Source organism: Coenobita brevimanus, chromosome 23, assembly GCF_032717465.1.
Source record: "Coenobita brevimanus isolate Jiangsu-jjx chromosome 23, ASM3271746v2, whole genome shotgun sequence".
NCBI classification, from domain to species: Eukaryota; Metazoa; Arthropoda; class Malacostraca; order Decapoda; family Coenobitidae; genus Coenobita; species Coenobita brevimanus.
This window is the reverse complement of record NC_136976.1, coordinates 4,494,696-4,507,114: the sequence shown is the minus strand read 5'-3', so window position 1 is coordinate 4,507,114 and position 12,419 is coordinate 4,494,696. Positions and strand designations below refer to the sequence as shown.

At 41.9% G+C, this 12,419-nt stretch overlaps 1 protein-coding gene across 1 annotated transcript in view; it reads left to right on the top strand.

Annotated features, from left to right (window-relative positions):
* Window positions 1-11,951, top strand: part of l(3)80Fj (lethal (3) 80Fj) — a 61,237-nt gene extending 49,286 nt beyond the window's left edge. The window contains exons 33-45 of the mRNA XM_080267227.1: window positions 249-464; window positions 1,419-1,621; window positions 2,806-3,025; window positions 3,737-3,969; window positions 4,359-4,539; window positions 4,801-4,915; window positions 5,805-6,034; window positions 6,274-6,467; window positions 7,153-7,364; window positions 7,939-8,048; window positions 8,341-8,484; window positions 9,270-9,503; window positions 10,111-11,951. Of these exons, the coding sequence (XP_080123353.1) occupies window positions 249-464; window positions 1,419-1,621; window positions 2,806-3,025; window positions 3,737-3,969; window positions 4,359-4,539; window positions 4,801-4,915; window positions 5,805-6,034; window positions 6,274-6,467; window positions 7,153-7,364; window positions 7,939-8,048; window positions 8,341-8,484; window positions 9,270-9,503; window positions 10,111-10,236 (2,418 nt within the window). The 3' untranslated portion in view covers window positions 10,237-11,951. The remainder of the gene's footprint in view (window positions 1-248; window positions 465-1,418; window positions 1,622-2,805; window positions 3,026-3,736; window positions 3,970-4,358; window positions 4,540-4,800; window positions 4,916-5,804; window positions 6,035-6,273; window positions 6,468-7,152; window positions 7,365-7,938; window positions 8,049-8,340; window positions 8,485-9,269; window positions 9,504-10,110) is intronic.
* The last annotated feature ends 468 nt before the right edge of the window (window positions 11,952-12,419 follow it).

Sequence of the window (12,419 nt, the reverse complement as noted above, 5' to 3'; positions counted from 1 at the left end):
TTTCTTGAAATCTTAACTATTCAGGACCTTTTAAATACTGTACCTTGAACACAGTAACTCCAGTGCAGCTTATCACACCACAACATACTTACTCACTTCATGACCTTATTCTCATAACATAGACATTCTTTCAACATGGGAGTGCCCAGCTAAAGTGGCCAGTTTTTTTTGCAGTCCACCAGGATCATGTCAAGATCAATCTGGGGTCTTGACAACTGCAGTAACAAACAAGCTTTTTCTTTCCCCAGGCCATCATCGACATCCTGGGTGACGAGCGACGTAACCGAGTGTTGGCAGGACTGTACATGGGACGCTCAGACGTGGCCATATTGGTGCGTCAGGCTGCCCTGCACGTGTGGAAGGTGGTGGTCACAAACACGCCCAAGACACTGAGGGAGATATTGCCAACACTGTTCTCACTCCTCCTTGGACACCTCGCATCCACCAGCTATGACAAGAGACAGGTGAGGCAGGTTTTATTTACTTGTTTCTTTATTTTGTCAGTTTAGTGGTTAGAATGCCCCAGTTGCATTGGCAGCCTTGCATGGGTTTGATTCTCAGTTGGTGACTGGAGGTTTTTCAGTCATATAATGGTAGGAAGGTGAGTTGGCTGGTCATATGCCCTTTGGTAAGCAGGACTACAGTAGCCTAACCATGAGCCTATACACCACAAAGGCAGCACTGTGGGAGAGGATATTGCCATTGCTGAATTTCATGTTGCCATTAATTGCTCAGATGGAAGGCTTATACAATACCCGCATATGGAAAATGAAAAAAAAAAAAATTGATTTTACGCCAGGTATCCCCGAAGGGCTAAGGCGTTGCCTCTGGGTAGAGAGCTTTGGATTGGAGCGTATAGCATTTTACGACCAGATGCCCTTCCTGATGTTTATCAATGACCCTTGGGTGGACTTGATCCCCCGACCTTTTGGTCAGAGCGGAGCACTCTAACCCACTGAACCACGGCTGCTACTATTGTTTAAATTGCTTCTTGGTAAACATAATTTTCATGTTATAAATCTTCCCTTCAAAGATTTCACAGTAACTTTCACTGGTATTAAGAGAGCCACGTATTTTCTTCTGAAAAGTCTTGGTTCATGTACTTTTCCCAGCAGTTTCCAGTGGTAGTTTAGGAATAATTAGCCATCTCAAATTTTTTTTTTTTTTTTTTTTTCTGCCCTTAGATGACTAAATGAGGAAAGCTGTCTCATACTGAAGGGGTTGATGAAGACTGCCTCAAATCCCTCCAGTTAGGGAAGTCACCAAAACTGAATAAAATCATCTTGAGATAGAAAGAGTAAAATAAAAGAATTCATCTCCATCAAAAGCTTATTATTATTATTTTTTATTTATTATTATTATTATTATTATTCATGATGATGATGATGATGATGATGACAATTTTAATCATTTCCCAGGTCGCGGCACGGACCCTGGGAGACCTGGTTCGGAAACTGGGAGAGCGCGTCCTTCCCGAAATCATCCCGATCTTGGAGGCCGGCTTGGGGTCCCCAGAGCCCGACCAGCGGCAGGGCGTGTGCATCGGCCTGTCGGAGATCATGGCCTCCACCAGCAAGGATATGGTCTTGTGTTTTGCTGATAATCTTGTGCCAACGGTCAGGTGAGGCTCCAGCATCACCAGCGTCAGTGTGTTCATCTTCATTGTAGTCTCGTCACCATCATCATAATCAGTGTTGTTTGTGTTGTCATTATCATCATCATTGTTATTTTCTTTATCATCAGTGCCATCATCATCATCATCATCATGGTTGTCAACACTACCATCATCCAGTTAGTACCATATCATCATGAGCAGCCGTTCCACCACCATCATCATCATCATCATCATCACTGTTATCATCCAGTTAGTACCATATCATCATAAGCAGCCATTCCACCACCATCATACCATCCTTATCATCATCACTATCATCACCAAGTTAGTACCATATGATCATGAGTAGCCATCCCACCATCATCATCATCATCATCACCCAGTTAGTACCATATCATCATGAGCAGCCATCCCACCATCATCATCATCATTATCATCATCACACAGCACTGTAAAGGCTGCATTCCTTATAAAACTTGGGATTTGGTGGTGAAGTATTCAGTTTAGATGGAGTAACACTGGATGGCTGAGTGAGTGGAGGTATGGGTTATATTTTTGGTTACTGTGGTGATATATGCTACTTTACTTGTTTATATATATTATTTTTATTTTTATGTGTAAGGCCCGTGTTATAAATTTGTAATGGTGCTACGTACCTCATGGGGCAACACAGGATTAGATGATGAATGAAGGAAAATGAATGGTAAATTGAGATGATGACAGTGACAAAAGAATCTCCCAACACAATATTGCTTTATTTTCCCACAACACGCTTCCCTTCTGCATAATCTCTCCTGCTTTATTTCTCCACCCTGTTTTTTTTTTTTATCTACCTAACCTCCTCTACCCTCCTCTACCCTCTAAATGACTCACTCTTGTAGTGTCTTACCCTCCAGTCACTCTATAAGGCACGTCTTCACTTTGTCTTTGGTCTACTTCTGCTTTTCCTTGCAACCACCCAACATCTTGTGTCCTGTTTTAATATTTTTCTCTCCTCCAATTTTGTTTTGGGTCTCCCTTTCCTCCTCCTTGCAACTCTCCACTCTCATACACTATCTTACTTTCTCCCTCTTCAGTCACTCTATGTACTCACTGACTCTTTTCTTTGTCTATCACTGCTCCTCCTCCACCTTTCAACCTCCCTAATGCCACATGCTGTTGCATTCATAATTACTGCTTAAACCCCTCAGACGAGCACTGTGTGACCCACTCTCATCAGTAAGACAAGCGGCTGCTCAGACATTTGATTCTCTACATGGAACTGTTGGCTTCCGTGCACTGGAGGACATACTGCCACACCTGTTAGCCCAGTTGGAGGAGGAGGGGGAGGCCAGGGAGTATGCACTGGATGGACTGAAGCAGGTCATGGCCATCAAAAGCAGAGTTGTTCTTCCATACCTTGTCCCTCAGGTAAGGGACAGCCTTGAGTGTGACTTTTTTTATTTTTGAGGTGATATTTTTTGCAGAAACAAAACTTTCCCATAAAGTGTTTTAATTGGAGATGCTAGTTTTAAGACATTCACATTATTTTGTGAGAAATTATTGTATTGATAGTATGTTGAGGTTGTGAGGTAGTCTGGGAGAAGGACATGTTGGGGTAGTGTTGGCTGTAGAGGTTGGAAAATTGGGCAACTGCCCAGCCAAAGTTGGCCAATACCATATTAATGAAAGCTGTTTTAAAATGATTTTAGTTTATTTTTTATTTTATCATAATTTTATTTTTTTCAACACAGTTAAGTAAAAATATTTTAGAGGCTGGACTGTTCTGTAGAAAAGCTACTGGTATTTTGGCATCAAGATATGAAAATCAAGTTATTCTTGTGAGCCCCACATGGCTAAGGCTCCCCAAAGTGTAAGGCCAGTGCTGTATTGGAGGGTTGGAGCAGAATTAACTTTTCATATGAATCACCTATACACTGTGCCCTTGGAACTGAAGCATTGCTAAGAATAAACTGAAAATAATGTCACCTAGATTCAAGGGGTTAAGTAGGTACAGTAGTATTAAAAAACAAAGTACTTTTCCTTCTATCACAGCTAACACCCTAATGTAGGTAAGTTTTATATGGAGAAGAAAAGCAGATATGAAATTAGTGACAATTGATTGATTGATTGATTTTCCAGCTCACAACACCCCCAGTCAACACTCAAGCCCTGTGCATCTTAGCCTCAGTAGCTGGTGATACCCTGACCCGACACTTAAGCAAGATTCTCACCGCTCTCTTGGGGGCGTTGAGTGAAGCCGGGGAGGGACCTGAGTACGACGATGCGCTGGGACATTGTCAGGGTGTTGTGCTGGCGGTGACGGACGAGGCGGGCGTTAACACCATTGTGGATGAACTTCTACAGCACTCCAAGTAGGTATAGGTTGCTGCAGAGAATATTTAGGTATAGGATTAATTCTCTCTCTCATGTGTTTAATCTATTGAGCCTGAGGAGGTATATACAGTATATATATATTTTTTTTTCACTCTCATCTTAAATGTCGGGACCAACCGCCTAGCCCTGGGCTCCTACACTCCTCATGGGGCAATGTAGGATTGGATGATGGATGTTCTTTGACAGTACCTGATATTGTATTCAGTCTTGGACATATGTTTTGAAACTGGAGGGGCTAGATAGCTTCTGCCTTCAGTATGAGGGAATTTTACCAAGTTGAATAAGGCCCTCAGGTAGCAGTAATGATAAACTAAATAGGACATCACTTGGATTTAACAGGCTAAGCACTTTCTTCCTTGATCAACAGGAGCAGTAACCTTGGTGTTGCCCAGGCAGCAGTGGCGCTACTCCTGGCCTTCTGTTCCAACACCAGGGCCGACTACAGCGACTATGTTCCCCAGCTGCTGCGAGGCCTCATCCACCTCTTCACCCACACAAACCAAGAAATGCTCAAGACTGCCTGGCTTGCTCTTAATGCCGTCACCAAGGTGGGTAGACGAGTTTTATAATGCGTAAACGTGCTTCGATAAGGTGCTGTAGAGTCAGGGATAAATGTTTACCTGCCATGTTATGCCATTGTGCTTGCTCTACATTTAGGGTATAGGGAGAAGGAGACCGAGAAATAAATGGTTTAAATGGAAGAGTACTTTAGATGAGGGAGGGCAGCGTGGAGTGGCAGGGGAAAGTAACCATTCGTAGGGGAGACCTGTTGTATTAGGGTTGTTATTTTTCCTGTCTTTTTGCCGCAGAGTCTGGATGCAGCAGATCAGCGTGCTCTGGTTAGTGATGTGCGACAGGCAGTGAAATTCGCTGCCTCGGACCTCAAGGGGGAGGAGCTCATGCCGGGCTTTTGTCTTCCCAAAGGTCAGTTGTGCCACATGTGTCATTTGAGTTTTTTTTTTTTTTTTTTTTTTTTTTTTTTTAGAGACAGACAGAGAGAGAGAGAAAGAGAGGAGAAAAAAAAAAACACACATTACAGTATAGACAATATTGTTATACTTGCAGTCAGTCAGAGTGTATTTCCCTCCCACCTTTTTGTATTTATTTTTTTTAAGTAGTAGATTTTTAACTACCATCAACCCAGGGAGGTACTGTACTGTTGTGAGTGAAATGTGGCAGCAGAACTGGTAACTAGCTTCACAATCACCACTTTTAGGTGGGAAAGTCAGCCACAAGTAAATGGAGCCAATGTCCAACCTGAGACTCACATTTTTACTGCTCTCATCTCACATCTCAAAATATAGACATTATAATCCACTTCTCTTTGTAATGTACCATTCTCATGAACTCTCTGTGCATTCATCTGTTTTTGTCTTTGCTATCTGTCTATCTATCTATCTATTGCCAGACGCCTGAATCCCATAAGGGGTGGCCACAAACAAATCGCCTCCATGTTGCCCTGCCCCCCGCCATTTTTTTCTTTTGTTGTACCTTATTACCTCATCAGGAGTATAGGGGCTTATAGCCAAGTTACTCAGTCTGGATGTCAAAGGGAAGAGTGGCCAGTTGCTCATCATGGAAGTGATTAATATAAACCATCCTTCAGACTTAAACCCTTACAGATCTCATTTGACTGGAGTGACAACCCTTGGAATCCATTCAGATAATTTCATCTAACTTAGGACAGAGTTTTCACTGGGAGTGAAGTGGTACAGTATCGCCTAATTAAGCCCCCCTCACTACTATATTTATGGTCTATGAAGGGGCCAACTCACTTGATCACTACTATCACAATAACCCCTCCACCCCACAGGCATCCAGCCCATCCTTCCAATCTTCCGTGAGGCAGTGCTGAACGGAGAGCCAGAGTTGAAGGAAGCCGCATCCAATGGCTTGACCGAGGTGATCCGCCTGACCAGCTCCGATGCACTCAAACCATCCGTTGTGCACGTAACCGGCCCACTGATTCGTATCCTTGGTGATCGGTTCGCCTGGAATGTCAAGGTGGCCGTTCTGGATACCTTGGCACTACTTCTGGCAAAGGTTAGTTTGTATGTGTTTGCGTTTATATGTTCTTAGTTAATTATACAACCATTTCTCATACTATAATAGAATCACAAGTAATTTTAACCAACCCTTCGAGTACAGTAGCCTTTTTTAAGTCATGCTCTTCTTAGATGATTTTATTAGGAGAGAGGGAATATAAAATACAGCTAGACTCCCAAAACAGATGAATACATATCACCTCCTTTTTGTCTAACTGTGTCGTGTATCGTTTTCAGACTGGCGTGATGCTGAAACCGTTCCTGCCACAGCTCCAGACAACGTTCGTAAAAGCCGTACATGATCCGCACAGGGGAGTGAGGCTGAGGGCAGGGGCAGCCTTGGCACATCTCATCACCATCCACACAAAACCTGACCCACTCTTCACTGAACTTCATAATGCAGTCAAAGCAGCTGACGAGACTTCTGTGAGGTGAGAGAGAGAGAAAGTGAAATACAGTATGTACAGTAGCTATGAGAGAGAAAAAAATAAATAAAATATGGACAGATATCATTGTAATCCATCTCTGCAACCACAAAATTCTACTGTTTTTTAATACACTTAAATAAGTGGAGTGATACTGTAGTTGCTGTGGTTATATCTGATGTCATTGGGTGGAAAAAAGTGGTTGTGATGATGATGATGATGAGTGATGATGATATGAAGACTAGTATAGGGCCTGTAATTGATTTAGGTATGTTCATTATGATGCATGTTGATGATATAAAGTAATATAAAGGTTTGTGCAGATGGCTATGCTTGTGAGGCAGCACTGGGATTCCAAGGGCTTGAATTATATACGAGTGATTGTGTGTCCTGTGTACCGGGCATGCTTTGGTTAACCTTCCATTGTTTCTGTACCCTCCCACACAACATTCTTAATTGGAAAAAAGATGGTATGGTGATGTGTCTGTCTCTCTGTATGTATCTGTCTGTCTCTGTCCATATATATCTGTCTATCTGTATTTGTCTATCACCAGATGCCTTGATCCCATAAAGGGTGGCCACAAACAAATCATGTCACCCTGTCCTCTGCCATCTGTCATCCTTCTATGCAACTCACATCCCCCTGTCACATGGTTATACATATTAATACTCTACCTTTCACCCTGCTCAGAGACACAATGCTACAAGCCCTGCGGTGTGTGGTGCAGCCAGCTGGAAACAAGATGAGTGATGCTGTGCGGCGGGGTCTGGTGTTGACGTTGGGGGCACTGCTCACACACGACGACGACTCCACACGTCTCTGTGCCGCTGGTGCCATGGGTGTCCTGCTGCCATGGTTGCCGCAGGACGAACTTAATAATGTCCTTACACAGCATGTCTTAGGTAACAAATATTTACAATCTGTACAACAATATGTCTTGGTGTGAAAGACTAGTGAACTAAAGGTTGCATTTATCCAACATCTTAACAGTGAAATAAGTATTGATGAATTTAACATCTTTTTTTATGTGTGTGTGAAATATTGATGAATTTAGCATTGTCCTTTCACAATATGGTTTTGCTGTGAAATATTGATGAATTTAAGTGTTCTTGTTTAACATGTCTTAGTTATAAAACCCTGGTGAACTTAACACTGTACCCAACATGTCCAAGGTAAGAGGTACTGATGAACTGAACAGTGTACTTATGCAACACAATTTAAACATGGAATTTAACTTACAATCTTACGCAGCATGTCTTTGTTATAATTTAGGGCTGTGTTAAAAAAATCTCAAGTTTTTCCATGTAACTAATACTGTAAATTGGGGGTAACTAACAGATCAACAATATATTTAGCAGTAAGATGTAGCTAAGCAGTTTTCCTGTAATTTTTTAGGACATCATAGAAAAAAAAAAAATGTAAAAATGGTGACTGATAATGAGAAAATGCTGTATCAACTTATTCTTTCCCCTGCAGATGACAACACAAATGCTGATTGGACCGCTCGGCATGGAAGATCGGCTGCTCTGTTTTCTGGCCTTAAGTCAGCACCAGAACAGGTCCTCAATGTGGCATCTGTAGACCAGGTGGGTACTGCGGGAGTGGGGAGAGAGACAGAGACAGACAGAGGGAAGGAGAGAAGGGGAGAGGGAGGGTAAGGGAGGGAGGGAAATTGTAATACAATTCCGCAGGGACTATGTAAAAAAATGTCTTTAATATTTAAAATAATCTGTAAAAAAATATTCTGGGTACATGAGTTGTATGTTGTGTCCATTGGGGAGAAAGGAAGGGGAATTTACAAGCAACTGTAAAAACCCTGAACACACCTCATAGTGCAGTAACCATATTATTATTTTTTCATTCATTTATTTATTGCAGGTGTCATCAACGTTGGTGTCATACTTGTCATCAGACCGTCAGGCGTTAGTGGAGAATGGAATGGCAGGAGTTGCCTTCCTTCTCACTCACCAGGTCACCCAGGGTGCATCTGTGCCCCCAACACTCATACAAACATTTGCTAAGGTTGGTACTTCATTTATCAATCTTTTTTTTATATCAGTTTATGTGTATTATTCTATCCTGTATAATTTCTTGCCAACTTTAATGTATTTATTTATGTCTGTACCTGTTTGCATAATCTATAACCTACCTGCCTACTTAATAGCGAGTTCATATAACCATATTACCCCTTTTAGACCTTGAAAGAACACTGAAATAATTTAGAAATATATTCCCAGCAATAAATCTGGTAAAATCATTTGTTATTATGTAGGTATATTGTTGGGGTGATAGAGCCAGGATTCCGAGGGCTTGAATGATGAGTGATTGGAAGCATGGCCCATGAGATTGGGCAGACTTGGGCTGTCTGGATGTTGCTACTCCTCACCCTGCCCTAGGGTGGGAAACGAGGTCCGGATGACGATGATAATGATAATGATGGGGTGATGTGGAGTCTGCTATGGTGCCCCTGCTAACTGGTTGGAGAGGGAAAGGGAAATGTTCCCCCAAGCTAGACCTAAATCATATAGCCCTGCTAGGTGAGAGGAGAGCACTACCGCTCCCAGCATGGCAGCTACTGGGTGTGACTCAAACTCACCTGGTTGGAGACACAAATGCCACATCCACCCAGGAACCAAATCTGCACAGTCTTCAACACGCCTCACTGTGGTCAGGCACAGTCTGCTGCAAGGGAACATTGGTTCACTATGGGATAACTTTGCAGGGGTGGTTGATGAGTCTTTGTAACTGACCAGTATTAACAAGAACAACAACATGTGTATAATTATTGTCTTCTTATCTGCCACCAGTCAATCAACCACACAAGCAACGAGGTAAAGCAGGGTATGTGCCGAGCCTGCCAGTATGCCGCCGAGACTGTTGCCACAACGATGCCCGGCACCCTTTTGTCTGTGGAAGTGGCACGACCCCTCCTGCCCATGCTGGTCAATGGAACAAAGGAGAAGAACCAGGTTGTTAGGTCGTCGGCAGAAATGGCGTTAATAGCCATCCTGCAGCTGAAAGATGGGGAGCAAGGCACACAGGTGGGTGAGGAGAGAGAAAGTTAGAGAGTGTTTGTCTGTCTGTTATTTATTGCTGGGAGTGAAGCTTCTGGTTGTCAGGTTGGTATTTATTCCTCTCATATTGGTTTGGGTACAGCCTCACCAGGGGGTCCAGTGGACTGCAGGAAACTTGATGCATGAGATGAGTAAACACTGGATAGTTTGAGGGGTTGCAGTACAATGAAGGATGTAGAGGATTGTTTGTAAGTTGTATATTGTGTTAGTCTGGTATCATAGCCTTGTGTTTAATACTTTTGTGCCATCCTGATTATTGTCAATCTGTTGTGGCTATTATTTTATCCCACATGGGTGTTGAAGATGATGATAACAGTGCTGATGTGTGTTTAAATGCTCTAATGTTTTGTTTATTATTAGTGTACCCTTACAGTGTCACTGTACCCTCTAAAGATTTTAGATGATTTTGAGGATGGTGGTACTGTAATCTGTTTTGACATTTCAGTGCTTTGGTGTAATTAGCATTGTATTCTGACAGTGGCCTTCTACCCTCTAGTTTTGATAATGATATGGTATTGTAATCTTTTTAAATATTTCAGTGTTAGTCAGACAGTACCCCTCTACCTCCCCACAGGTGATGACCAGTGCCCTTGAACCCGGCAGCCGAGACTCCCTGACCGAGGTGATATCCCGTTGTCTGCGTCGCGCCACCTACATCCCCGTAACACCTGCTGAGATTGACCCCACACTCCTCACCTGATTGCCCCACATGCACCCCACCCACGGACTTACTTCTTGTGGGCTTAGGTGGCTCTGTAGCTCCTCTTCCTTAGTGATTTATTTTGCAAACTACACCTTGATATTCTTGTGTATGGCGTATCTTTCTAATGTGGAAATAGTTTGCGTAAATAACATACAGGAGAATATTAACACGAGAGATTCCAGTACCTCTTATGTACTGAATTGTTTTGCATATTAGACTTTTCATATTACATGCCTGAAGGCCTGTGTCTCCAGTTAAATTGAGAAGAAGGTTCCATACACATCAGTTCAAATCCTGCGAAGTGGATGAAGGACGGTAGGCCAGTCACTTAACCCTATTTCATATGATAGTCTTTGTAGCCCAGCCTCAACCCCCTGTACCTCATGGGGGTAATAGGAGAATGGATTTTTATATACGTTAATATTCTCTGTTATGTTATTGGCATCTTTTTAATATAGGCATAGTTTATCATACATAACATAAAAGGGAATATTAATACACTATGCAGAGAATTAAAGGATGATGTTACTATGCTATATGGAGAAATAAAGAGGTGCTCAGATGCCTACAAGCTCACCAGAACAGGCCCTTGGTGCTTCACATTCATACAGGGTCAGCACGTACATGACTGCAAGATTTACATGTGCACATACTCAGTCTATGTACACACACACAGCATACACATTTTATATACTCACACACTCATACTTATTCAGGTTGAAGTTTTGGCACAAGGTTTACATACACACTGATGCAAAGATGTACATGACAGCACAACATACATGTGCACATATTCAGTTTAAATATACACATACACACAGCATACACAATTTATATACTCATACAACCCTGCTTATACAGGTTAAGTATTAGGACAAGGTTTACATGCACACATACAGCACACCCATACATTCACACACCTACACATATACAGGTTGAAGTATACATATTGGCACAAGGTTTTACATACACTGATGCAAAGATGTACATGACAGTAAGATTACCATGTGCACATACTCATTATACTCAAACAGCCACACTCATTGAGGTTTTACACATATTGGCACAAGGTTTGCATGTACACAGTGAGACAAGCTTTGCATGTACACACTGGCACCAAGTTTACATAAATTCACTGATACAAGGGTTATATGTACACACACAGGTACAAGGTTTGTATGCACACACACATTGATATTGTAAAAGGTTTTGCGCGCGCGCACACACACACACACACACACACACACACACACACACACACACACACACACAATAACCATCTCTTAACCACTGTATTCAGCAGTTCTTTGTATATGATATTTTTTCAGGTTTTTCAAGGCTATAGTTCAGGAGTATAAGATTCTGAGCAATATAACCAAGTGACAAACACAAATATATAACCAAGATGTGAAATGTAGCAATTCTTCTCTATTTTGTATCCTGTTGGGTTGATCTGGACCTGTCCTTACCCCGTCCAGAGTGGGGAAAGGGGTGTGGATGATGATGGCAATGATGATGATGATGATGACAGTGATGATAATGGTGATAATTATAATGATGAAGACAATGGTGGTGATGATGCTGAAAACGATGATGGTGATGATGATGACAGTAATGATAGTGAAGTGGTGATGGCGATGATGATAGTGATGATGGGTTGTGTGGCCAGTTAAAACTCTCACACTCATTTGACTCCCTCACAGCAGAATAAAATCATTTGGAGTTTGCCAGAAAGGAACTTAGAGCTGTCTAAACCAAGAGAGGGTTAATGGTGAGAATATTATCAAACAGTCTTATATAATTCATTCTCAGCTTTAAAAAAATATATCAAGCATTAACTGGAATAAAGTAGGAGAGAGGTGAGGATAAAAGTGTTAAATTAGTTCAGTAATGGACAGAATATTGGAACTTTTTTATGTTGATGATGGAATTTCTGTGTTACCTCTTCTAAATTGGCTTTCTTTGGTGTTAGTAGGTGTAATTTCAGGTCCTGTTTCTCAGTTACACATCATTATTTCTCTGATACAGATAATATGATGACAGTCTTATTATCTGTTTGTGGGAAAGAAGGCATGGATGATAAATATAAGGGTGATGATGATGAGGATGATAATGACGACGATGATGATTTGACAAGGCTATGGATAGAATATGACCCAGAAGATGAAACAAGACTCAGA